Source organism: Oryx dammah, unplaced genomic scaffold (genome assembly GCF_014754425.2).
Source record: "Oryx dammah isolate SB20612 unplaced genomic scaffold, SCBI_Odam_1.1 HiC_scaffold_13, whole genome shotgun sequence".
NCBI lineage: Eukaryota > Metazoa > Chordata > Mammalia > Artiodactyla > Bovidae > Oryx > Oryx dammah.
In genome coordinates, this window is record NW_024070197.1 from 49,467,091 (window position 1) to 49,492,140 (window position 25,050).

The window sequence follows — 25,050 nt, forward strand, 5'->3', positions numbered from 1 at the left end:
GAATGTTCAAACTACCATACAGTTGCACTCATTTCACAAGGTAATGCTCAAAATCTTTCAAGCTAGGCTTCAACAGTTTGTGGACTGAGAACTTCCAGAGGTACAAGCTTTATTTAGAAAAGGCAGATGCTTTCCAATTTTTGTGCTAGAGAAGACTTGAGAATCCCTTGGACTGCAAGGAGATCAAATCAGTCAATCCTAAAGGAAATGAACTCTTGAATATTCATTTGAAAGGACTCATACAGGAGCTCCAATACTTTGACCACCTGATGCAGAGAGCCGACTCATTAGAAGAAACCCTGATGCTCGAAAAGATTGAAGGCAGGAGGAGAAGCGGGGGACAGAGGATGAGATGATTGGATGGCATCACTGACTCAATGGAGATGAGTTTGAGCAAGCTCTGGGAGATAGGAAGGACAGGGAAACCTGATGTGCTGCAGTCCATGGGGTTGTAAAGAGTCGGACACGACTGAGCAGCTGAACAACAAGCTGTGCTATAGAACCAAAGGAAGAAAGGGTTTTAAGAAGGGCTGTTGTTTAGTCCATAAGTTGTGTCCAACTCTTTGCGACCCCTTGGACTGTATAGCCCACCAGGCTCCTCTATCTGTGGGATTTCACAGGCAAGAATCTTGGAGTGGGTTGCCATTTCCTCCTCCAGGAATCAAACCCACCTTTTCCAACCCAGGGATCAACCCACATCTCCTTCATTTAACAGAGAGATTCTTTATCACTGAGCCACCAGGGAAGCCCTTAAGGACTAACAATACTCAGAGCCTGGAAATCAGTTTGGTATAGTACAGACATGAGCTATATGTTGTTACATGCAAGATCTGGCTTCAGGTTCAGATTCTAGTTTGCTAAGTGTAACAGATTAACCTCCATGAGGAGCTGCTGTTTACTTGTACATACATAGATTTATAGTACCGACCTTAGAGGACTGAAGTGTAGATGAAGTGCATATGAAAATGTCTAATGTAAAGAACTACCGCACAATTGCACTCATCTCACACGCTAGTAAAGTAATGCTCAAAATTCTCCAAGCCAGGCTTCAACAGTATGTGAACTGTGAACTTCCAGATGTTCAGGCTGAATTTAGAAAAGGCAGAGGAACCAGAGAGCAAATTGCCAATATCTGCTGGATCATGGAAAAAGCAAGAGAGTTCCAGAAAAACATCAATTTCTCCTTTATTGACTATGCCAAAGCCTTTGACTGTGTGGATCACAATAAACTGTGGAAAATTCGGAAAGAGATGGGAATACCAGACCACCTGACCTGCCTCTTGAGAAATCTGTATGCAGGTCAGGAAACAACTGTTAGCAACAGTTGTTCCATGTATGCAGGACATGGAACAACAGACTGGTTCTAAATAGGAAAAGGAGTACGTCAAGGCTGTATATTGTCACCCTGCTTATTTAACATTTACGTAGAGTACATTATGAGAAACACTGGGTTGGAGGAAGCACAAGCTGGAATCAAGATTGCCAGGAGAAATATCAATAACCTCAGATATGCAGATGACACCACCCTTATGGCAGGAAGAAAAGAAGAACTAAAGAGCCTCTTGATGAAAGTGAAAAAGGAGAGTGAAAAAGTTGGCTTAAAGCTCAACATTCAGAAAACGAAGATCATGGCATCCAGTCCCATCACTTCATGGCAAATAGATGGGGAAACAGTGTCAGACTTGACTTTCTTGGGCTCCAAAATCACTGCAGATGGTGACTGCAGCCATGAAATTAAAAGACGCTTACTCCTTGGAAGGAAAGTTATGACCAACCTAGACAGCCTTAAAAAGCAGAGACATTACTTTGCCATGAAAGATCTATCTAGTCAAAGCTGTGGTTTTCCAGTAGTCATATGGATGTGAGAGTTGGACTATATAGAAAGCTGAGTATTGAAGAATTGATGCTTTTGATCTGTGGTGTTGGAGAAGACTCAGAGTCCCTTGGACTCAAACCAGTGCATCCTAAAGGAAATCAGTCCTGAGTGTTCTTTGGAAGGACTGATGTTGAAGCTGAAGCTCCAATACTTTGGCCATCTGATGTGAAGAACTGACTCATTTGAAAAGACCCTGATGCTGGGAAGGACTAAAGGCAGGAGGAGAAGGGGACAACAGAGGATGAGTTGGTTGGATGACATCAGCAACTCAATGGATATGAGTTTGGGTAAACTCTGGGAGTTGGTGATGGACAGGGAGGCCTGACGAGCTGCAGTCCATGGGGTGGCAAAGAGTAGGACATGACGGAGCAACTGAACTGAATGTAAAGAAAGCTTGATATGTTATAGGTACATAAATACTAATTTTTACAATTAAATTTCTTAAAAGTAAGATTGCCTTGGGTAGTCCATTATGTATAGGGAATTGAGATGAGTATAATTTTTTAAAAAATCTCCCCAGTTTTATCAAGTTCTAATGAATGTTGTCAGTAGGATCTAGAACATTTCAGTTTTAATTACCAGAGAATTTATAGGAGAAATGAAAATGGATAATATATACCTGTAAAGATAATACCGACAAGCAGTATTTGGTGAGAATAAACTCAGTTTGTTCCAAATCTTTAAATTTGGTTTTCCACATGGGTGTTCTGGATGGTTTAGTGCATCAAGAGTGCTATTTTGCACTTAATAGCAGTGGATATACCTTTTTCCTTTATACATTTTTTGTTATAAAAACTGTAAAGAAAAAATAAACTCAAAAATCTAAATGAGATACTAGTTTATAGAAGACGTCTCTAAAGATAGAAAAAGACTTGGGATAGCTCATTAATATTTAACTTAATTTCTCAGTGAGTACAAGCTTTAGGTTAAGCAACACCCTCCCCATTTTTTACTGGGGGAAGGAACAAAGGGATAGAAATAGTAAACCCAATTTTTAAATTATTCTCTAAGTTCACAGGCAAAGGCTGATAAGTAAGCAAAATCTACAAATTGCATACTCACTTTTGTTAAGGAAGAAAAATGAAGAAATTATTATCACCAGTAGCTTTTAGAAATCCAAAGTCATTCAACATTAATTCAATAGTAAGTTATCCTTAACTCTGAATTACTTGACGGTGAAGATTTGGTATTGTTATTTCAGAAAAATCATTCCTTACTATTTTATTCCTGATTTTAGGTCCACAGCAGAGCTGTCACTAAAACTTCTTTCTGTTGTGCTACAAGAATAATCTCAATTTATACTTTTTTAAAAACCCATGTGTTTTTATTTCTGGAACTAATGTTCTAAAAATTGTTTTAGACCCGAAAAAATTTTCATGAAAGATACGTGATGGTATATTTCTTATCTTCCATTGGAGGGAGTACCTTTACTTTGTTGTTGTTCAGTAGCCTAGTCATGTCCGACTCTTTGCCACACATGGACTACAGCACACAAGGCCTCCCTGTCTCTCACGATCTCCTGGAGTTTGCCTAAGTTCATGTTCATGCATCAGTGATGCTGTCCAGCCATCTCATTCTCTGATGTACTCTTCTTCTGCCCTCAATCTTTCCCAATGAGGGAAAGATTTTTCCCTTGAGGGACTTTTCCAGTGAGTTGTCTGTTCATGTCAGATGGCCAAAATACTGGAGCTTCAACTTCAGCATCATTTTTTCCAGTGAATATTCAGGGTTGATCTCCCTTAAGATTGACTGGTTTAATCTCCTTGCTGTCCAAGGGATTTCCAGGAGTCTTCTCCAGCACCACAGTTTGAAGGCATCAGTTCTCTGGCATTCTGCTTTCTTTACGGTCCAGCTCTGAGAACTTACATAACCACTGGGAAGACCATAGCCTTGATTATATGGACCTTTGTCAGCTGAGTAATGTCTCTGCTTTTCAACACACTGTCTAGGTTTGTCATTGCTTTCCTGCCAAGAAGCAATCATCTTCTGATTTGTACTCACAAATCGCCTTTACTTTGTACTCACACTTAAATGTCATTGTCATTCTTCCTTGTTACTCAGTAAGTCCTTTTCATCTGAAGGCTCAAGTCTTCAGCTTAGGGAAATTTTTACCTATTTCTTTCCCCCCATTCTCTTTTCTTTCTGGCATGCTTATTGGATAATTGTTGTCATGATCGCCATGCACAGAAAACCTGGCTGACACTGGATTGGACAAATAGTTTACTTTTCCTTTAGTGAAGAAAAATGAAGTTGGCATTACAGTTGGTCCTCTGCATCTGTGGGTTTCCATGTTTGCAGGTTCACTCAACCATGGGTTGAAAATATTCAGGGGAAAAAATTCCAAAAAGTTTCAAAAAGCAAAACTTAAATTTGCTGTGCCCTGGTATTTACATAGCATTTATATTGTATTAGTTATTATATCTAGAAATCACAGACTATACAGGTAGATGTGTGTAGGTTTTGTGCAAATAATATACCATTTATATAAGATACTTGAACATCTACAGATTTTGATATCTGTTGGGAGTTTTAAAACCCTCACTGATACCAAGGGACCACTGTACAGGACTGTTCAGTGTTGTCCCCAAGGACCTAAGCTCTTCCCTTTCTTGGGAAGATGTGGCTTTCATGCTCATTGTTGTTTAATCACTAAGTCGTGCCCAACTGTTTGTGATCCCATGGAATACAGCACACCAGACTCCTCTGTCCTTCACTATCTCCCAGAGTATGCTCAAATTCATGTCCCTTAAGTTGATGATGCTATCTAACCATCTCATCCTCTACTGCCTCCTTCTCTTTTTTTCTTCAGTCTTTCCCAGCATCAGGGTCTTTTCCAGTGAGTTGGCTCTTTACATCAGGTGGCCAAAGTATTGGAACTTCAGCTTTAGCATCAGTCCTTCCAATGAATATTCCAGGTTAATTTCCTTTAGGATTAACTGGTTTGATCTGCTTGTAGTCTAAGGGACTCTTCAAACACCACAGCTCAAGAGCATCAATTCTTTGACTCTCAACCTTCTTTATGGTCCATCTCTCACATCCATAACTACTGGAAAAACTGTAGCTTTGACTATATGGGCCTTTGTTGGCAAAATGATGTCTCTGCTTTTCAGTACCCCCTCTCTAGAGAAGGCAGTGGCAACCCACTCCAGTACTCTTGCCTGGAAAATCCCATGGACGGAGGAGCCTGGTAGGCTGCAGTCCATGGGGTCGCGAAGAGTCAGACACAACTGAGCGACTTCACTTTCACATTTCCCTTTCATGCATTGGAGAAGGAACTGGCAACCCACTCCAGTGTTCTTGCCTGAAGAATCCCAGCGACAGGGGAGCCTGGTGGGCTGCTCTCTATGGGGTTGCACAGAGTCGGACACGACTGAAGCGATTTAGCAGCAGCAGCAGCGTTGTCATAGCTTTCCTTTGAAGGAGCAAGTGTCTTTTAATTTCATGGCTGCAGTCACTGTCCACAGTGATTTGGAGCCCAAGAAAATAAAATATCACTGCTTCCACTTTTTCCGCTTGGATTTGCCATGAAGTGATGGGACTGGATACCATGATCTTAGTTTTTTGGATGTTGTGTTTCAAGCCAACTTCACTCTCCTCTTTCACCCTCATCAAGAAGTTCTTTACTTCCTCTTCATTTTCTGCCACTAGAATGATATCATCTACATATCTGAGGTTGTTGATATTTCTCCTGGCAACCTTGATTCCAATTTATGATTCATCCAGCCCAACATTTCACGTGATGTACTCCGCATATAAGTTAAAAAGCAGGGTGACAGTATACATCCTTAAGTACTCATTTCCCAATGTGGAACCAGTCACTTCATGCTCATTGTTGCAAAGTAATTGTTGTACATCCAGGCATCTCTTAAGTATTCTAGCAGAAAGAAGAGAGACAGACACAGATGGAAGCACAAAGCAGCCATGTGCTATGCTTAGTTGCTCAGTCGTGTCCGACTCTTTGCGACCTCATGGATTGTAGCCCACAAGGCTTTTCTGTTCATGGGGATTCTCCAGGCAAGAATGCTAGAGTGGGTTGTCATGCCCTCCTCCAAGGGATCTTCCCAACCTAGGGATCATACTCCTTAAAAAAAAAATTAAAACTTTCTGGAAACCTTATCCAGTTGTACTTATATGTCATTGGTCAGAACTAAATTTCATGGCCTCTTCAGCTGCAGGAGAATCTTTGAATGTGTATATTTTAACTGGGCACATTTCCCTCTTGACCAGAGCAGGATTCTATTCTTAAGGAAAAGTGGGAGAATGAATATTGGGTAGATAATTACACATTATATTATAGATGAGTATTAGATTTCTTAGATCTTTCCTGTATTTCTCTTCCCTTATTGTCATATATTCTGTCTTCGTTTTGTTCCAGGAAATTTCAGTGTTTTCCTTTTCTCATAATGGACATGCCTGAATTCTGTGTTCAGACATGTCCATTATTTGTCTTTTTTAAAAATTTTAAAAAAATGTATCTTTTTGGCTGCATTAGGTCTTAGCTGTGGCACATGAGCGGCTCTCTATTTGTGATGTGCAGGCTTAGTTGTCCTGTGGCATGTGGAATTATAGTTCCTTGACAAGGGATTGAACCTGCATCCCCTGCATTGGAAGATGGATTCTTAACCACTGAACCATCAGGGAAGTCCCTATTTAACTTGTCTTTTGCACTTTCTTATTAGCAGTTCATTTTGTTTTTTGATTTCTTCTTTTTCATTGAATCTTATTTTTTCATACCTTTTATTGTAAAATTTAGTATTTTAATCATTTTAAATTGTATAGGCTTGTGGCATTAAATACATTCATTATCATGTGCTTAATCTTCATCATATCCTTTTCCAGAACTCTTCCATCTTCCCAAAATGAAACTCCATACACATGAAACAGTAACTCCTCACTTTCCTCCCATCCCCATATCACGCCCCAGACCGCCTGTGTTCTTCCTGTGCCTGTGAATTTGAATTTGACTGCTGTAGTTATCATCTTACATGGAATCATCCAATATTTGTCCTTTTGTGTCATGTAGCATAATGTCTTCAGAGTTTATCCATGTTGTAACATGTGTCAGAATTTCCTTCTTGAATACTATTTGAGTGTATTACATACCCCATTTTGTTTATCTCCTAATGCACTGATGGGCACTTGAGTCGCTTTCACCTTCTGGGTATTATAAAACATGCTGCTGTGAGCATGTGTGTACATACTGCTCAGTGCCCTTCTTTTGTTTCTTTTGGACGGACATATGCCTGTATGGGGAAACGCTGGATCATATAGTAATTCTGTTTAATTTTCTGAGGAAGTGTCATGGTGTTTTCACTGTTTTTCTTTACCACCAGCAATGCAAAGTTTCCAATTTCTCCACGTCCTCAGCAACACTTGTTATTTTATGTGCTTTTCCTATTAACCATCCAACGGGACTGAAGTGATGTCATGTTGTGATTTTAATTTGCATTTCCCTTATGATTGGTGATGTTGAACATTTTTTCATATGTTTATTGGCCATTTATCTATTTTTGGAGAAATGGTTGTTGAAGTTCTTCAACCTTTTTTTCGTTGTTGAATTGTGAAAGTTCTTTTTATTCTGGATGTTAGTTAATTCCTTACCTGATACATTTTAGGAAATATTTTTTTCTTCGATTTCATGAGTTGCCTTTCTGTTTTGTTGATAGTGTCCTTTTGACATACATAAGTTTTTAAATTTTAAATGAAATCCAAGTTGTCTGGTTTTTATTTTGTTGCCTATATTTTTGGTGTCCTATCTAAGAAATCACTGGCAAATCCAGTGTCATGAAGCTTTTCTCCTGTTTCCCGCCACCCCACTAAGCCTTTTATGGTTTTAGCTGTTATATTAGGTCTTCAATCCATTTTGAGTTAATTCTTGTAGGTAGTATAAGGGATCACTTTCATTTTTTTGCCTCTGGGTATCCAGTTTTCCCAATTACCATTTGTTGCAAGCTCTGTGTTTTTATGGCTACTGTTCCTGAAAACCATTTGACCATGGATTTATTTCTGGATATTTTATTCTGTGATCTGTTTGTCTCTGGTAACACAGTATCATATTTTTTGATTACTGCAGTTTTGTTAGGAAAAGTTTTGAAATCAAGAAGTGTGGTTCTTTGTTCTGTTCTAAGACTGTCTTTCTATATGGGGTTTTGAGATTGCATATGATTGGAATGTGTTTTCTGTTTCTGCAGAAGAATGTTAATGGTATAATACTCTCTGAAGGTATCTGAAACATTTTAAGATGTTTTTGTTTCCTGAAATACCTTTGTTCCTTATGGGTTTGTTATCTTTTTTTAGCCTTGACCTGGGATTTAACCTGGGCCTCAGCAGTGAAAACCCAGAATCCTAACCACTAGGCCGCCAGGAAACTCCCTGTTCCTCATGTTTTATCTTGTTCCTTCTCTCTTGCTCTTTTTGTTTTCCTCAAATAGCCGGTAATCTTTAATTATCTGTTGATGCTTGTAAATGAAGGCCTTGGTTTATCAGTGTAGGTAACTTGCGGGCATATCCTACACTTGAAAAAATGTGTTTATTTATTTATTCATTCATTCATTTTTGACTGCACTGGATCTTTGTTGTTGCACATGGCATGTGGCTCTTCCCGGACCAGGGATTGAACCTGTGTCCCCTGCATTGGCAGGTGGATTCCTAACCACTGGACCACCAGGAAAATCTTACACTGTTTTGAAGGTCCATTTTGACATCGTCTTTTTAGTGTATGATTGGAAGAAGTTTATTTTTAGTGTGTATTTGGAAGAAGGTAATGTTTGAGGTTCTGTATAATTGGAAGAAGCAAACTTTTAGATGTAAATTAGGTAAGCTGGGAGATGCTGTTGAAATCCTTGATTGCCAAAATAAGAAAGGCATCATTCTGAGGCAGAATGTGAAATCCTTTATAGTGTTTCTTTTTTTTGAGGAACTACTTTTTTTTTGTTTATTTCTTATTTCTTATGTGTGTGCCTGCTCAGTCGTGTCCAGCTCTTTGTGACACTATGGACTATGGCCCCCTAGGCTCCTCTGTCCTTGGGCTTCTCCAGTCAAGAATACTGGAGTGGGTTGCCATTGCCTCCTCCAGGAGATCTTCCCAACCCAGGGATTGAACCGAAGGCGCCAGCGTCTCCTGCATTGCACTTGTATTCTTTACCACTAGCGCCACCTGGGAACCCCTTTCATATTTCTATGATATGGAAGTTCAGAGTTCCCTTGAACATTGCTTGGTTCTGAAAAGCTTTATTTCTTTGTGTCAGTTGCTTTGTGTACATAGGCCCAACTGTTTTACAGTAGTTCGAGAGTTATTCTGATGAGCACTCTGTGGCCTACTCTTCCTTACTATACTTTTTGTCCTATCCTGGGAGTGTCTTTGGGAAGAACAGCTGCCCCTTCTATAGGAGCCATCTCATAGTCTTATTTTGAATTTTAGTTTCTTCTTTTCTGGTTACTTAATCAGAATCTGTCAGTTTGCCAGCTTGCTGGAATTCTGTAATTTCAGATTGCTAATAGCACTATTTCCTGTTTGAAACCCTGCTGATTTATTTTGCTTTTTTCTTTTCCCATGTTTATTTGCATTTCAGTAGAATTTTTGAGAACATAGTGAGGTAAATGCATGTTCAGTTCAGTCGCTCAGTCATGTCCAACTCTGCGACCCCATGAATTGCAGCACGCCAGGCCTCCCTATCCATCACCAACTCCCAGAGTTCACTCAGACTCACATCCATCGAGTCAGTGATGCCATCCAGCCATCTCATCCTCTGTCGTCCCCTTCTCCTCCTGCCCTCAATCCCTCCCAGTATCAAAGTCTTTTCCAATGAGTCAACTCTTCACATGAGGTGGCCAAAGTATTGGAGCTTCAGCTTTAGCATCATTCCTTCCAAAGAAATCCCAGGGCTGATCTCCTTCAGAATGGACTGGTTGGATCTCCTTGCAGTCCAAGGGACTCTCAAGAGTCTTCTCCAACACCGCAGTTCAAAAGCATCAATTCTTTGGCGCTCAGCCTTCTTCACAGTCCAACTCTCACATCCATATATGACCACTGGATGTACTCAGTCTAATTTTGTTTATTTAGCACCACTTAACATGTGTAGGTTGGAGAAGGCAATGGCATCCCACTCCAGTACTCTTGCCTGGAAAATCCCATGGACGGAGGAGCCTGGTAGGCTGCAGTCCATGGGGTCGCTAAGAGTCGGACACGACTGAGCGACTTCACTTTCACTTTTCACTTTCATGCATTGGAGAAGGAAATGGCAACCCACTCCAGTGTCCTTGCCTGGAGAATCCCAGGGACAGGGGAGCCTGGTGGGCAGCCGTCTATGGGGTCGCAGAGTCAGACACGACTGAAGCGACTTAGCAGCAGCAGCAGCAACATGTGTAGGTAATGTTCTAGTTTCTGTTAATGAGACAGACAAACAAGTGTCTCAACTTTCATAGAGCTTATACTTTGATGGGGGAGACATATTGAGCATATATGTAAATAAAAAACAGACTATAGTAATAGTAGAAGAAGAAAGTAACTTGGGCTTGGAGACTTGGAGTGATCTGTAAATTGACATCTGAAGAGAATATAGCCTATCTCATGAAGAGTGTTGGGAAGAGAACTCTAGGCAGAAGGACTGGCAAATGCAGAGCTTCAAGAGGAGGAAGGAACTTGTTTTAGAGGAAGACATGTCTGGAGAGTAGTGAACAAAATGGCTAGTGGTATGAAATGAGGTGGGTGAGAGGTGAATGTCAGGTCTTATAGTGGGACTTATAGTCTTTTGTCAGGAAATTTGACCTTATTTTAAATTAAGTGAAAAGCCTAATGAAAGATTTTAGAAAAGGAACTTATACAGTCTGTTTTTTCCTTAAAGGTAGTTTTGACAGCTGTTTAGGGAATATATTTGGTTTGGATGTTGCCCACAGAAGTGGGAGAAATGAGGAAATTGTGGATATATTTTGCACAGAGCACCTGTGGACTTTTGTGATGATAGAAGAAACAATCTGAGTCACAAATGACTAGGTTATTTGGCTTTTGTAACTGCTGGTGCTATTTACTATTATAATGAAGGTTGGAGGAGGGAAAATCAAGAGTTATTTTTTGGGGCACTTTTGAAATGCTTGTGGGTCAATTGCAAGTAGGCAATCTAGAGCTTTGGGAAGAAGTCACAGCTGAAAGTATGAATTTTAGAACCATTACAATACCAGCACTTAATGTTTTGGGTCCTTGGAGTATCTGAGTTCAAGATAGAGTCCTAGGACTTTAATATTAGAGATGGAGGAGAATCTGCAGGGAGGAGAAGACTCCAAAGGAGATAAAGAAAAGGAGTGGCTGGTATGATGGGGAGCCTGGAGAACCTGAAAAATCAAGGAAATTAATTTTAAGGAAAAGATTAGTCCTCTTGAATTTTTGAGAAATGGTAATTAAGATGATTAAAGAGAGGTGTCAGTTAGATTTGCTGACAGAGGTTTTTGTTCTTGATGATCCTTTTCATTGGGTTGGGAACTATACTGGAATGAAGTGATGGATGAATGGGAGGTGAGAAACTAGAGGCAGAAAGTATAGACACTTCTTTTTTTTTGAGATTGGCTATGAATAAGTTTACAGCAATGAGTGGGTAGCTGAAGGAACAAACTTAAATTCAGTGTTAAAATCTAAAAGGCATACTGTAAAAAGCTTTACCAGTTACTATTTCTTTCAACTTTTCATTTTTTCTTATACTTTATTTAAACTTTTAATATTTTAAATTATGAAAGTATGATAACACATTTATTGGAGACTTGGAAAATACAGATCAAAATTACATATAGTTCCATTATGTATTACAATTATTTTTTAAGTAGATAAATTAAGATTTTTTAGGTGGAGTTTCTGCATCAAAGTCTCAAAAATTAATAGAATGAATAGAAAAGTAGGATATAGTAGACTAGCCTTATGAGCCAATTCAACATAATTAAGATTTATACAATTTTCACACAAGAGCAGGGTACAAATTCTATTGAAGTTCCTACAGACTATACACCAGGAGACCCTGGAACATATCCAGGGACATAAAACCAGGTGCAAAAATTTCATCATCTAAAAGTGTTGAAATCAAACAGAGTCTATTATTCTCTTATAACTGTGGAATTGTGTTAGAAATGAATATTGAAAGATACTTGAAAATTGCCCACATATTTTCAAGTGCTGCTGCTGCTGCTGTGCTAAGTCGCTTCAGTTGTGTCCAACTCTGTGCGAGACGGCAGCCCACCAGGCTCCTCTGTCCGTGGGATTCTCCAGGCAAGAATACTGGAGTGGGTTGCCATTTCCTTCTCCAGTACATGAAAGTGAAAAGTGAAAGTGAAGTCGCTCAGCCGTGCCCGACTCTTCGTGACCCCATGGACTGCAGCCTACCAGGCTCCTCCATCCATGGGATTTTCCAGGCAAGAGTACAGTGTGACATTAACCAAGAGAGATCTTTGTCTTACCCATTGAAAGCCTCAAGAAAGTTAAAAGACTGAAAAAACACAGGGTGATTGTAGAGAATAAAGCATTTAAATGAGAAATTAATATAAAAAATACTTTAAAAACCCCATATTTGTGGAAATTAAATGCCTAGTTTTAAATGATGGGTGTATCTAAGAAGCCGTAACAAGAGAAATTAGAAAATATTTGTAAAGAATAAAGATGAAAAGAGAAGTTATCAGAATTCATTGCATGTAGCTGAAACTGGTCAATCCAATAAATATAATGTGAAATCTTGAATTAGGTATGAAAACCAATAGTGGACATAAACTTTTGTGAAATTTGAACAAAATCTATACTTTAGATAATACTACTGGAATTACATGTAAATTTTCAATTTTTTAAAATAACATCGTATTTCTTTATATCTTCAGAATTGGATTGGAAGTTTCAAGCCTCATTTAAAATTGTTTTTTTAAAAAAATCACTAAAATAATAAGCTTTCTGCCTTTAGCAGTAATAGTGGATGCCATAATAAATGAAACTGTATCAAATCAATTTTTTATTTTTTTGAGAAATTCTAAGCATGCACTGTCACATCCACATCCATTTCTTGTCTTGTATATCATTTTAAAGCAAATCTCATATAATTTCAATTATAAATGTTTCATTATATGTTTCTGAAAGGTTGACCTTTAAAAGCTGAAGCACCGGGCCTTCCCTGATGGTCCAGTGGCTAGGACTCCATGTTCCCAATGGAGGGGGCCTGGGTTCAATCCCTGGTCAGAGATCTAGATCCCACATGCTGCAACTAAGACCTGGCAGAGCCAAATCAATAAATAGTTTTTAAAAACTTACATGCAGTAAAAAAATAACACTAATTCTGTAATACCAAATATCCAACTGGTGTTGAAATTTTCAGGTTTCTCATAAATGGTTTTTAAAAACAGATTCCAAATAAGATTCCACATTGTATATGGGTGATATCTCTTTTGATTCTATTATTTTTTTTTTATTCCTTGCAAATTATTTGTTAAACTAATAACTTTCTTACAATTTGGAATAATTAAATGTTCTTACATTATCTGGTGTATGTCTCATTTGAGACCTGGAATTAACTAATTTTCTAAGGATATGGTATTTGGAAATAACTATTACTATTTTACTTAAATTTATTTTACTTTATAGTAGCCTATTGAGCATGCTTAATTTATATAGCCTTTTAATTTTTTCCCTTTAGTGTTTGGGATATGAATTTTCTTATTTGTTTTGCCCTTTTACCACTATTATTTTAGGCATTTGAGGAATTTTCTTTTTTTAAAGTCGGGTATGTATTAAATTTATTGTTTGTCTTACCCAACCTTTTAATCTGTTTGGAGTGAGAAGGACTGGCTCCTTGCATTAATTAAATCACCATGTTGAGTAAAGTTCCCCTATTGGATTCTAATTGGGATAAATATGCTCTTAGAATGTCAAAAATAACCTTATCTGTAACTAAAGTGAAAACTGCTTACTTCCCTAGTGTTTTTATGTTTTCCCTAGATACTTTCTGTTTGTTTTTTTCAGTAACATTAATATAATATAGCTAAAGTCAGTTTTACATCTGTGTAATTTATATATTTCAATCTGTGATTTGTGATTTGGGTAGGGGGAAAAAGGAATGGAATATTTATTTATTTTCCTTTTTAATACTTTACCATTTTTAGCTTAGAAACAGAGAAAAGGAAAAAAGCAGAAAGGTTGCCTTGGAATTGTGTGAATTTACAGGGGCTGAATATCAAATAGAGATACTTGTTTTCTAATATTCCTCCTACCTTACATGTTAATATGGATCTGAATTCTGTTGTTTCTTTTTTTTCCTGAAGGGCATAGATGTTATGGATATAATTTTATAAAATATGCCAGGCAGCAAACTCTAGCGCTATTTAGAAAGAAAAAGAAGAAAGCAGTGTGAACATGGGCAAACAGTTCTTGCTTAAGCCCTAAAATATATCACTTTTATTCATCCATACAGAAAACAAGCATGAGGCCAAGAGGAGGCGAACAGAAAGAGTTAGGCGAGAGAAGATAAATTCTACAGTAAATAAAGATTTAGAAAACAGAAAGAGGTCTCGAAGTAACAGCCATTCAGATCATATCAGACGAGGAAGAGGAAGACCTAAAAGTGCATCTGCCAAAAAACATGAGGAAGAAAGAGGTATGAGTAAGTCCAAGCAGTTCCCCCCCTCCCCGCCCCAAGTATTAAAGTTTTCTAAGATCTTAATTAGATAGTGAAGAAAGTATTTGGTAGGCATTTAACTCCTGGATTTAAAATTCCAACTTATATTTTAGTTTGTAAAAGCATTTTCTCTCAGGTAGATACTTGGTTTTTGTTTTTTTTAATCCATAAGTTAATTCTTATTGGAAAACTAAAGGCTTAAGTTAGGTAAATTCACTTTCCTATAAACTGATGATAGTAAAGTTCAGAGACAATAATTTGTGTATGATATCCTGAATAAGTCTGTTAAAATGGTTATCCTTTTTTAAAAGATAAATCTAAATTCTGTTAAGATTTATTTCAAACTATCATACTGTGAGTTTTAAAAATTTACTATTGAAAGTGTTCTTTAGTATGAATTTTCAGTGTTCTTCAGTATCCAAAAGCTAAGGTGGATTCTTCTTGGATAATAAAGGTGAATTCTTCTTTGTCAAAAACATATTCATATTCTCCTTATAGATTTTCTCTTTTCTTTGGATAACTAGTGTGCCTACCAATAACCATCCACCATGATGTTTTTAACCATCAACTTAAATGTCAGCTTCTTTTTCTTTGATTTTTGTTTATCTTTTAAAAAACGTTTTATTGTGGAAAATTTTTTAAATTATACAAATTAAAAAGAATAGTATAATGAACCCCCATATGCCCATAATTTCAAGCCAGTAATTAAATGAAAAAGATAGTTGCTTTCTATAATTCTTTTAAAATCTCTATCAAGTAAATCAACTGTACTTTAATTAAAAATAAATGACAATATTATTAGACATCAAAAAAACCTGTTAGAATAATTTCATCTTCAGTTAAATGCGTTTATAATTTCTTATGTTATTTGTGAGCTATGCTTTACTTTTTCAGGCATTCAGTCTTAAGTATTCAGGTATTCACCCATAAATATATTTTAGACATTGAGAATTTCTTACCTGCACCATTTCTCCCTGTTTTGTGTGTTTCTATTTGAATGTCTGTTTGAATAAAATTACTGCTGTTAGTGTAAATAACTTCATCTTTATAGCTTTTATCAAAGTTAAAGATTTCTTAATATCATATGGCTAAAGGATTAAGGTTATTAATGCCTTTGACTATATTCTGTGAAGGCTGTCCTCAGATACTCCTTAATTCATTGGCTAATTTTACTGCTTATTCTCTTCTGTTACGCTGATCTTCTAGAGAGTTTGAGTTTTCTTCTCAGTTTGAATGTGCTTCTTTGATAATGGGGTGACCATATGCCAAAGACTATGTCAGTAGGGAAACTAGGTAAAGGAGAGTCTAACAGAGAAAAAAGAGAAAAGGAAAATACTGTTTGGCCCAGAAAACAGAACATTCTTTACAGTTGAAGTAAAGGGAGCATAATTGAAAGAATGTAAAAGGAATGCTTGTGGTGGTAGGTCAGAGGAGATGAGAAAATAGATAATGACAGTCTTTTCTTTGGGGAAATGAAGACTCTGTAGTTCTGGTACTCACTGTGCAGGTTTGAATCTTTTATTTTGTGTTAACTTGAAAACAGAAGCATTTATTTGGCTATATATTTTTTTCAGATATTTTTAGTTTGTTGTAGAAACGTTTTAAGAAAGCTGTTTCTAGAGTAAGATATGCTTTTACTACAAACAAGGAAGACCTCAAAGCAATTTTTGTATAATAAAATGGAATCTTTTAATGTAGGTCAGGAACAGGGGCAGTCAGCAAGCTTTTTATGTAAAGAGCCAGATAATATTTTAGGCTTTCTGGGCTATAAAGTCTCTGTCAAAGCCACTCTGCTCTGTCATTGTGTCTGGAAAGCAGCCATAGAAAATATGTAAATGAATGGGCATGGCTGTGTTCCAGTAATACTTTATAAAAACAGGTTGCAGACTAGATTTTGCTCTTGGGCTGTAGCTTACAGTCCCTGAAGGCACACCATGTTCTCTAAATATAATACTGGTGGGAAATATGAACGTTTAAAATGTCTATATATTTTAGAATAGACTTCTTTGATATACTTCTTATTGTTTGCTGATGCTCCTGCTAAGTCATTTCAGTCGTGTCCGACTCTGTGTGACCCCATAGACGGCAGCCCACCAGGCTTCTCCGTCCCTGAGATTCTCCAGGCAAGAACACTGGAGTGGGTTGTCATTTCCTTCTCCAATGCATGAAAGTGAAAGTGAAGTCGCTCAGTCGTGTCTAACTCCTAGCAATCCCATGGACTGCAACCTACCAGGCTCCTCTGTCCGTGGGATTTTCCAGGCAAGAGTACCGGAGTAGGTTGCCATTGCCTTCTCCTCTTATTGTTTAGTAGCCACTTAAATTCAGTATCCCTGCTCATAGGACGCTTAAAGAATTTGAAGCAAACTTTATACCTTTATTTTAATAAGGAAAACCTTACAATGTGTCTAAAAGCACATTTTTAATTGACTTTATTTTGTATATTTTGAAAAAAATAGAAGAATGAAAGGAAATCTTTTTAGACATCTAGGTAACAACATTATCATAAAAGCCAATCATTAAACTTAATTTTTGGTTGGTTTAAAATAAGTCTTCATTTTATATGTGGGGATATGATTATTCTGGATATTAATAATATAAGAGTGACATTTTCACTGATTAAAATTTATTAACCAATTTTTAATATCTTATTAATGAACATAAAGAATTAAGGTAGACTTCATGTTAAAGATGGTAGATTGAATAAACACATCTAGCTCTGTGCTCTCCCCAAACCCTAGTAAAGTAGGAAAGGGATTTTCTGTTTTTCAAGGGCAAAGTTCCACAAGGAGAGGGAATAGAAGAAACAGCAAAATTCTGGAAAGTAATAACTTCTTTAGTACACCCAAGAAACCTAAATTGTAAGCTCCTTTGAGAAAAGCTAAGAAAGAAACTTTTTTGTTTTACATCTTTCTTAAGGTCAGCAATTTTTGGCACGAGTTATGTCTGGAAGTGTAGAGGTGAAGGTGAGGCTAAAAAACTTTATTTGAAAGTCTTTTTTTAATACCTTTCTAGGGATGTTTATCCTTTGATAAAAGATAGGCAAAAGTTTCTGGTCTCGGAAATACCAGGCATCATTGAGGGCAGGGCTATCAAATTAAAACGAGGACAGTTAGGTGAAAATTAGAGATGTAAATATTAGGTTCTCCAGTCAGGCTTTCGTAAAGGAAAAAAAAAGTAACTTGGATGAGTTTTTCCAGGGTGAAATAAAAAAGAAAACTGCCATTAATATTCTTTATAAGAGAAGTTGTGGTAGTAATGAAACAAAAAGGAATTTCCTTTTTCTTAAAAGGAAATTGAAGATGTCAAAAAAAGTACCTGGAAAATGAACTTTAAAATGAGAATATTTTATAAATAAATAAATAAATAAATATATATATATATATAAATAATATGTAACTTTACAGTGAGAATCATATATGTGTGTATGTGTATAGATATGTCTACATGATTTGCAAAAATGGCAAACTTTAACAGAAATCTGATAGACAAAATTGAAGAAATGTACCAGAATGTATAGCAGTAGGAAAAGAGATTAAAAATAGAATAGGAAACATAAAGAAATGTAGAGGACCAATTTGAGGTCAACATATGTAAATAATTGATGTTGCAGAAAAAGAACACAGAAGATGAAAGAGAAGAAAGCCATCAGTGAAATAATTTGAGTAATTTTCCCAAACCTGAAGGACACTGAATTCTGTATTGAAATACCCCACCAAATTAAGTGGATGGTTAAAACAAGATATTATACAAAATTATATCATCGTAAGTTATCTCTCTTTGGTTAAAAGGAAAATCCTTCAAGTGTTCAAAGGAAATAATCAAAATGATACAGTGAAATACTATCCAGCAAGGAACAAGCTACTTGTGTATGAGCAACATCAACGAATTTCAAAAGCATGTTGAATGAAAGAAGCTAGACACAAAACAGTACATATTATACAATGCCACTTATATGATGTTCAAAAACAGGCAAAATGAATCTATGGTGGTGGAATAATATTTCTGGTAGGGTAGGGAGGGATTGACTGGAGAGGAGAATGAGAAATTTCATATCTTGATTGTGGTGTGGGTCAGCCAGTTATACACTTAAGATCGTATATTTCATTTTAGGTAAATTAGCAACAACTTAAAAAATAACTATAAAAAGTGGTATAGAATTTTCTTAGCAGTGGCACCAGTATTTGCAATATAGTATTTTGCCTTTAAATACTAAGAGGAAATCTTCAGGTCTTTACTTAATCACACTAGTAACTAGTGTGAAGAAAGACTCAAGACACTTTCTAATATTAAGGATCTCAAAAAATTTGCTACCCATACTCCCTTTCTCAGGAAGCTACTGCAAGATACATGGCATCAAAATGAAGACATAAACCAAGAATGTATCCTGAACTTAGAACACAGGGTCCAACTCAAGAGAGAGATAAGAATCTCCAGCATGATGTTGACAAGAGATCTCAACATGATAATTGTGCAGTAGGCCTAGAAACCAACCATGTCAGATTGGAGTATAGCAGAAGACTTTCTTGAAGAATTTCTTCAAGAAGATAAAATTGTTATATGTAAACATTCTGAAAGATTTATCCAACGAGGAGAGAGTTTGGGTTCAGTTAGTAATGAAAACTAAGCAAACGAAGGAAGAGAATCTTTTCAGGGAAAACAATGTACAGGAAAAGTGAAATAATTTACGTAATGAATAATGTAAGCACAATATTGATCTCATCAAAATGATAATATAACTAATGGGAAGATGTGATAAGAGTATGATGGCAAGAGACAGAAAACAATAAATCCTAATTTTTCATGGTGGAAAGTCAGTTTATAATGCTTGAAACCAGAAGTCCAAGATGTTGCATCAGATAAATGCTGTTAAAGTGCTGCACTCAATATGCCAGCAAATTTGGAAAACTCAGCAGTAGCCACAGGACTGGAAAAGGTCAGTTTTCTTTCCAATCCCAAAGAAAGGCAATGCCAAAGAATGTTTAAACTACCGCACAATTGCACTCATTTCATATGTTAGCAAAATAATGCTCAAAATCCTCCAAGCTATGCTTCAGTCGTATGTGAACCGAGAACTTCCAGATGTTCAAGCTGGGTTTAGAAAAGGCAGAGGGACCAGAGATCCAATTGCCAACATATGCTGGATTATAGAAAAAGCAAGGGAATTCCAGAAAAACATCTACTTCTGCTTCATTGACTACACTAAAGTCTTTGACTGTGTAGATCACAGCAGACTGTGGAAAATTCTTAAAGAGATGGAAATACCAGACCACCTTACCAGCCTCCTGGGAAACCTGTATGCAGGTCAAGAAGCAACAATTAGAACTGGACATGGAACAATGGACTGGTTCAAAATTAGGAAAGGAGTGCGTCAAGGTTGTATATTGTCATCCTGCTTGTTTAACATATGCAGAGTACATCATGTGAAATGCCAGGCTGGATGATTCACAAGCTGGAATCAAGACTGCTGGGAGAAATATCAATAACCTAAACTGAGCGCCAAAGAATTGAAGCTTTAGAACCGTGGTGTTGGAGAAGACTCTTGAGAGTCCCTTGGACTGCAAGGAGATCCAACCAGTCCATTCTGAAGGAGATCAGCCCTGGGATTTCTTTGAAAGGAATGATGCTAAAGCTGAAACTGCAGTACTTTGGCCACCTCATGCAAAGAACTGACTCATTGGAAAAGACTTTGATGCTGGGAGGGATTGGGGGCAGGAGGGGGAGGGATTGGGGGCAGGAGGAGAAGGCGACGACAGAGGATGAGATGGCTGGATGGCATCACTGACTCGTTGGACGTGAGTCTGAGTGAACTCCGGGAGTTGGTGATGGACAGGGAGGCCTGGCGTGCTGCAATTCATGGGGTCACAAAGAGTCGGACACAACTGAGCAACTGAACTGAACTTAAGATATGCAAATGAGAGCACCTTTAGGGCAGAAAGTGAAGAGGAACTGAAGAGCCTCTTGATGAAGGTGAAAGAGGAGAGTGAAAATCTGGCTTAAAACTCAACCTTCAAAAACTAAGATCTTGGCAAATAAATGGGGAAACAATGGAAACAGTGACAGAGTTTATTTTCTTGGGCTCCAGAATCACTGCAGATGGTGACTGCAGCCATGAAATTAAAAGATGCTTGCTCCTTAGAAGAAAAGCTATCACAAACCTAGGCAGCGTATTAAAAAGCAGAGACATTACTTTGCCAACAAAGGTCCATGTAGTCAAAGCTATGGTTTTTCCAATAGTCATTTTCTGATATGAGAGTTGAACCATAAAGAAGACTGAACGCCAAAGAATTGGTGTTTTCGAACTGTGGTGTTGGAAAAGACTCTTGTAAATCCCTTGGCCAGCAAGGAGATCAAACCAGTCAATCCTAAAGAAAACTAACCTTGAATATTCATTGGAAGAACTGATGCTGAAGCTGAAATTCTTGATATTTTCCTGACGTGGAGAGCTGACTAGAAAAGACTGATGCTTGGAAAGATTGAAGGCAGAAGGAGAAAGGGACAACAGAGAATGAGATGGTTGGATGGCCTCAACGAATCAATGGACATAAGTTTGACCAAGCTCTGGGAGATGGTGAAGGACAGGGAAGCCTGGCATGCTTCAGTCCATGGGGTCACAAAGAGTCAGACACAACTGAGCGACTGAACAACAAAAGCAAAATATATACATGTTTAACTGATTAAAAATCAAAGCATAATAAAAAATTCAGACAAAAGTAGAATCATAGTCAATCAGTCAGTTCAGTCGCTTAGTCGTGTCCAACTCTTTGCGACCCCATGAATCGCAGCATGCTTCCCTGTCCTTCACCAACTCCCAGAATTTACTCAAACTCATGTCCATCGAGTCAGTGATGCCATCCAGCCATCTCATCCTCTTTCGTCCCCTTCTCCTACCACCCCCAATCCCTCCCAGCATCAGGGTCTTTTCTAATGAGTCAGCTCTTCGCTTGAGGTGGCCGAAGTATTGGAGTTTCAGCTTTAGCATCAGTCTTTCCAGTGAACACCCAGGACTGATCTCCTTTAGGATGGACTGACTGGATCTCCTTGCAGTCCAAAGGACTCTCAAGAGTCTTCTCCAACAGCACAGTTCAAAAGCATCAATTCTTCGGCGCTCAGCTTTCTTCACAGTCCAACTCTCACATCCATACATGACCACAGGAAAAACCATGGCCTTGACTAGACCTTTGTTGGCAAAGTAATGTCTCTGCTTTTTAATATGCTATCTAGGTTGGTCATAACTTTCCTTCCAAGGAAAAAAACGTCTTTTAATTTCATGGCTGCAATCACCATCTGCAGTGATTTTTGGAGCCCCCCAAAATAAAGTCAGCCACTGTTTCCCCATCTATTTCCCATGAAGTGATGGAATCAGATGCCATGATCTTTGTTTTCTGAATGTTGAGCTTTAAGCCAACTTTTGCACTCTCCTCTTTCACTTTCATCAAGAGGCTTTTTAGTTCCTCTTCACTTTCTGCCATAAGGGTGGTGTCATCTGCATGTCTGAGGTTATTGATATTTCTCCCGGAAATCTTAATTCCAGCTTGTGGTTCCTCCAGCCCAGCGTTTCTCATGATGTACTCTGCATATAAGTTAAATAAGCAGGGTGACAATATACAGCCTTGACATACTCCTTTTCCTATTTGGAACCAGTCTGTTGTTCCATGTCCAGTTCTAACTGTTGCTTCCTGACCTGCATACAGATTTCTCAAGAGGAGGCAGGTCAGGTGGTCTGGTGTTCCCATCTCTTTCAGAATTTTCCACAGTTTATTGTGATAGTAGAAACTGAAAAAGTAATTTGTAATCCACAAAGATGTTAATCATGATTTTAGCTGGCTTGAGATAAATAGGTGGTTTTTCTTTTCTATTTTAGTTTTCTGTGTTTAAAAAAAAATTCTGCCGTGAGCTTGAATTACATTTGTAGTCAGATGGGACAAAGTAGAAATAAGTGTTGGTTATTCTTATTTTCTGTAGCAGGGCTAAGGTAAAGAATTTATTATATTCATAAAGGCACCATTGATGTTTAGAAGGGACCTTATTTATGGTGAGGAAATTCATTTTGATTGAGATGGAGCTCATGCTACTGAGAAGAAAGAAATATTTGAGATTCTTACAGAAATATTAGATGTGTGTATAGAAATATATATCCAGTCTCTATTTAGCCTTAAGTTCATGCATTTTAGTAACTCCTTTGTTTAATTTTAATATTTCAGTTTAGTAACATACTTTATACCATTTAGTATGCATCATAGTATTATGTATAGTATTTATTGTCATTTAAAGAAATAGTGAAAACTTCAAAAAATTACTGAATCTACTGCCTTTATGTTAAAAGCTTTCCCTTTTTCTTTTAACAGAGAAACAGGAAAAGGAAATTGACATCTATGCTAACCTCTCTGATGAAAAGGCTTTCGTGTTTTCAGTCGCCTTGGCAGAAATAAATAGAAAAATTATTAATCAAAGACTTATTCTCTGATATTTGTCTGCAAAATGTGTTGAAACTTTCTTCAGGATTACATCAGCAAATTCTCAAAACAGTTGTGGACTCTCAGGAGCATTCTGATTGCATCAATAAGGGCCATTGATTGTTTTTTTCCTTATCATTTAGCCTGTGCCACACTTTGGGAGTGAAGCTATAGGCTTGGACTGTTTTGGGATTTCCTTGTTTACCAAGGAGTATTGTCAGTGTTTGTGTTTGGGATATAGTGAATTTACTCCAAAAAAGAAAAAAGAAAAAAAAGTAAACAAACTGGTTGACTGTTAAAGAATTAAAGGATAGGGTTGAGAGTGGAAGTATGAAAACCAGAGAAATAAAATGATAGTTTTCAGGTTTGCCACCAGAGATGCAATATTTTAAATACTTTCAGAAAGAGTGACTTTTGAAAATATATATTTCACATTTGAGCACTAACATTGCATATTTACAGTTCATTTAATAAATTGGCAATTGATATTTTATTGAATGGGGAATTAATATAAACTGTAAGTTTTGTCTTAAATTGATTTTTTTTGCCTTTTATTTTTATGACTTAAGGTATGGGTTATATTTTAGAAGCTACTTTCTAGACAGTTTGGAAGTTTGGGTGCTATATATGAAGAAAAACATTTAAGGATATATCATAGTTCAGATATAAACACTTTGTTTTCTTGAATGTAATTTATTTATTGGTTAAAAAAAACTTTTTTGCTCTCGAGATGGTGCCTGTTAACCTAAACATAGAATATATTTATTACATGCAAAATATTTCTTAGCCACTTTTAAGCAGTAATGTTTGTTCCGAATGGATGTTCATTTATACATCCAGAAAATTATTTAAGTTGTTACTTAACCTCACTCTGGAGGAAAAAGAAAATAAACCTTAATATTGAAACTAATAGATTAAATAGTGTGCTATAAGCTTTTTGTTATAGTGAAATTTGTGAACTGTATTTAAATTATTAATTTCCTAGTGTTAATGATAATTGTTTATACTTGATTTGTTTTATACTTAATGCTTTTGCATTTTTGTATATCAATTTTGTGCTTAACATATTCAAACTTGGTAATGACTTTCTTTATTTTAAGTTGGTTGTGGCCTCTCCCAGCTCCCCTCCACCCCCCAAATCTGTTCAGAAATTCTAAAGCCTTATTAGGGAAAGTAGCAGCAGTTATACTTGCCCTTGCTTAAGGGAGAATTTTCCTTTCAATTTCAACGACAGCATTGTCAGCTTCAGGCTGTTTCTCCCATTACTGCTCAAAGGAAAAGAGGTTTACAGTTTTTTTTTTCTTTATTTAAATGGTAGCCAGCAGAGGGAGCTTAAGAGGTACTCTAGGTAGGATATAGGATTTTTCCTAAGAATTCCTTTTCCCTCAATCTCCATATTTACCTCCAAGTACTACTACATTTATCTTTTATGCATTTTAAAACCCTGGTAATAAAGTTTATTCCCAGGAATGTTAATGTGACTTTTATCTATGAAATAAAATGATAAGAAACTTTCATTTTGAGAAAAAAAGTTATATGATTAAAATCTTAAAATGCTTATGAACTTATATAGGCATACCTCCAAGATATTGTGGGTACAAATCCAGACCCCTCCAATAAAGCAAATATTGTGATAAAGCAAGTCACATGAAATTTTTGGTTTCCCAGTGCATGTAAATGTTGTGTATATATTGTATGATACTATAATTTATTGTGTACAATAGTATTATGTCTTTAAATATATATATATATATGTACACCTTAATTTAAAAAAAATACTTAATTGCTAAAAAGTGCTAACCATCATTTGAACCTTCAGAGAGTCATAGTCTTTGCTGGTGGAGGATCTTAGCTTGATGTTCATGACTGTTGACTGATCCAGGTGAAGGCTTAAGGTGGTTGTGGCAATTTCTTAAAATAAGACAATAATGAAGTCTGCCTCATTGACTGCCTCTTCCTTTCATGAACGATTTCTCTGTAGCATGTGATGCTGTTTGAAAGAAGTAGAACTTCTTTCAAAATTGGAGTCAGTCCTCTCACCTTTATTACCCTGCTTTATTAACTAAGTTTATGTAATATTCTGAATCCT

General features: G+C 36.9%; 1 protein-coding gene across 1 annotated transcript in view; it reads left to right on the forward strand.

The window, feature by feature from the left end:
- CUNH16orf87 (chromosome unknown C16orf87 homolog) overlaps window positions 1-24,611 on the forward strand; it is a 35,666-nt gene extending 11,055 nt beyond the window's left edge. The window contains exons 3-4 of the mRNA XM_040253610.1: window positions 14,305-14,487; window positions 22,854-24,611. Of these exons, the coding sequence (XP_040109544.1) occupies window positions 14,305-14,487; window positions 22,854-22,972 (302 nt within the window). The 3' untranslated portion in view covers window positions 22,973-24,611. The remainder of the gene's footprint in view (window positions 1-14,304; window positions 14,488-22,853) is intronic.
- The last annotated feature ends 439 nt before the right edge of the window (window positions 24,612-25,050 follow it).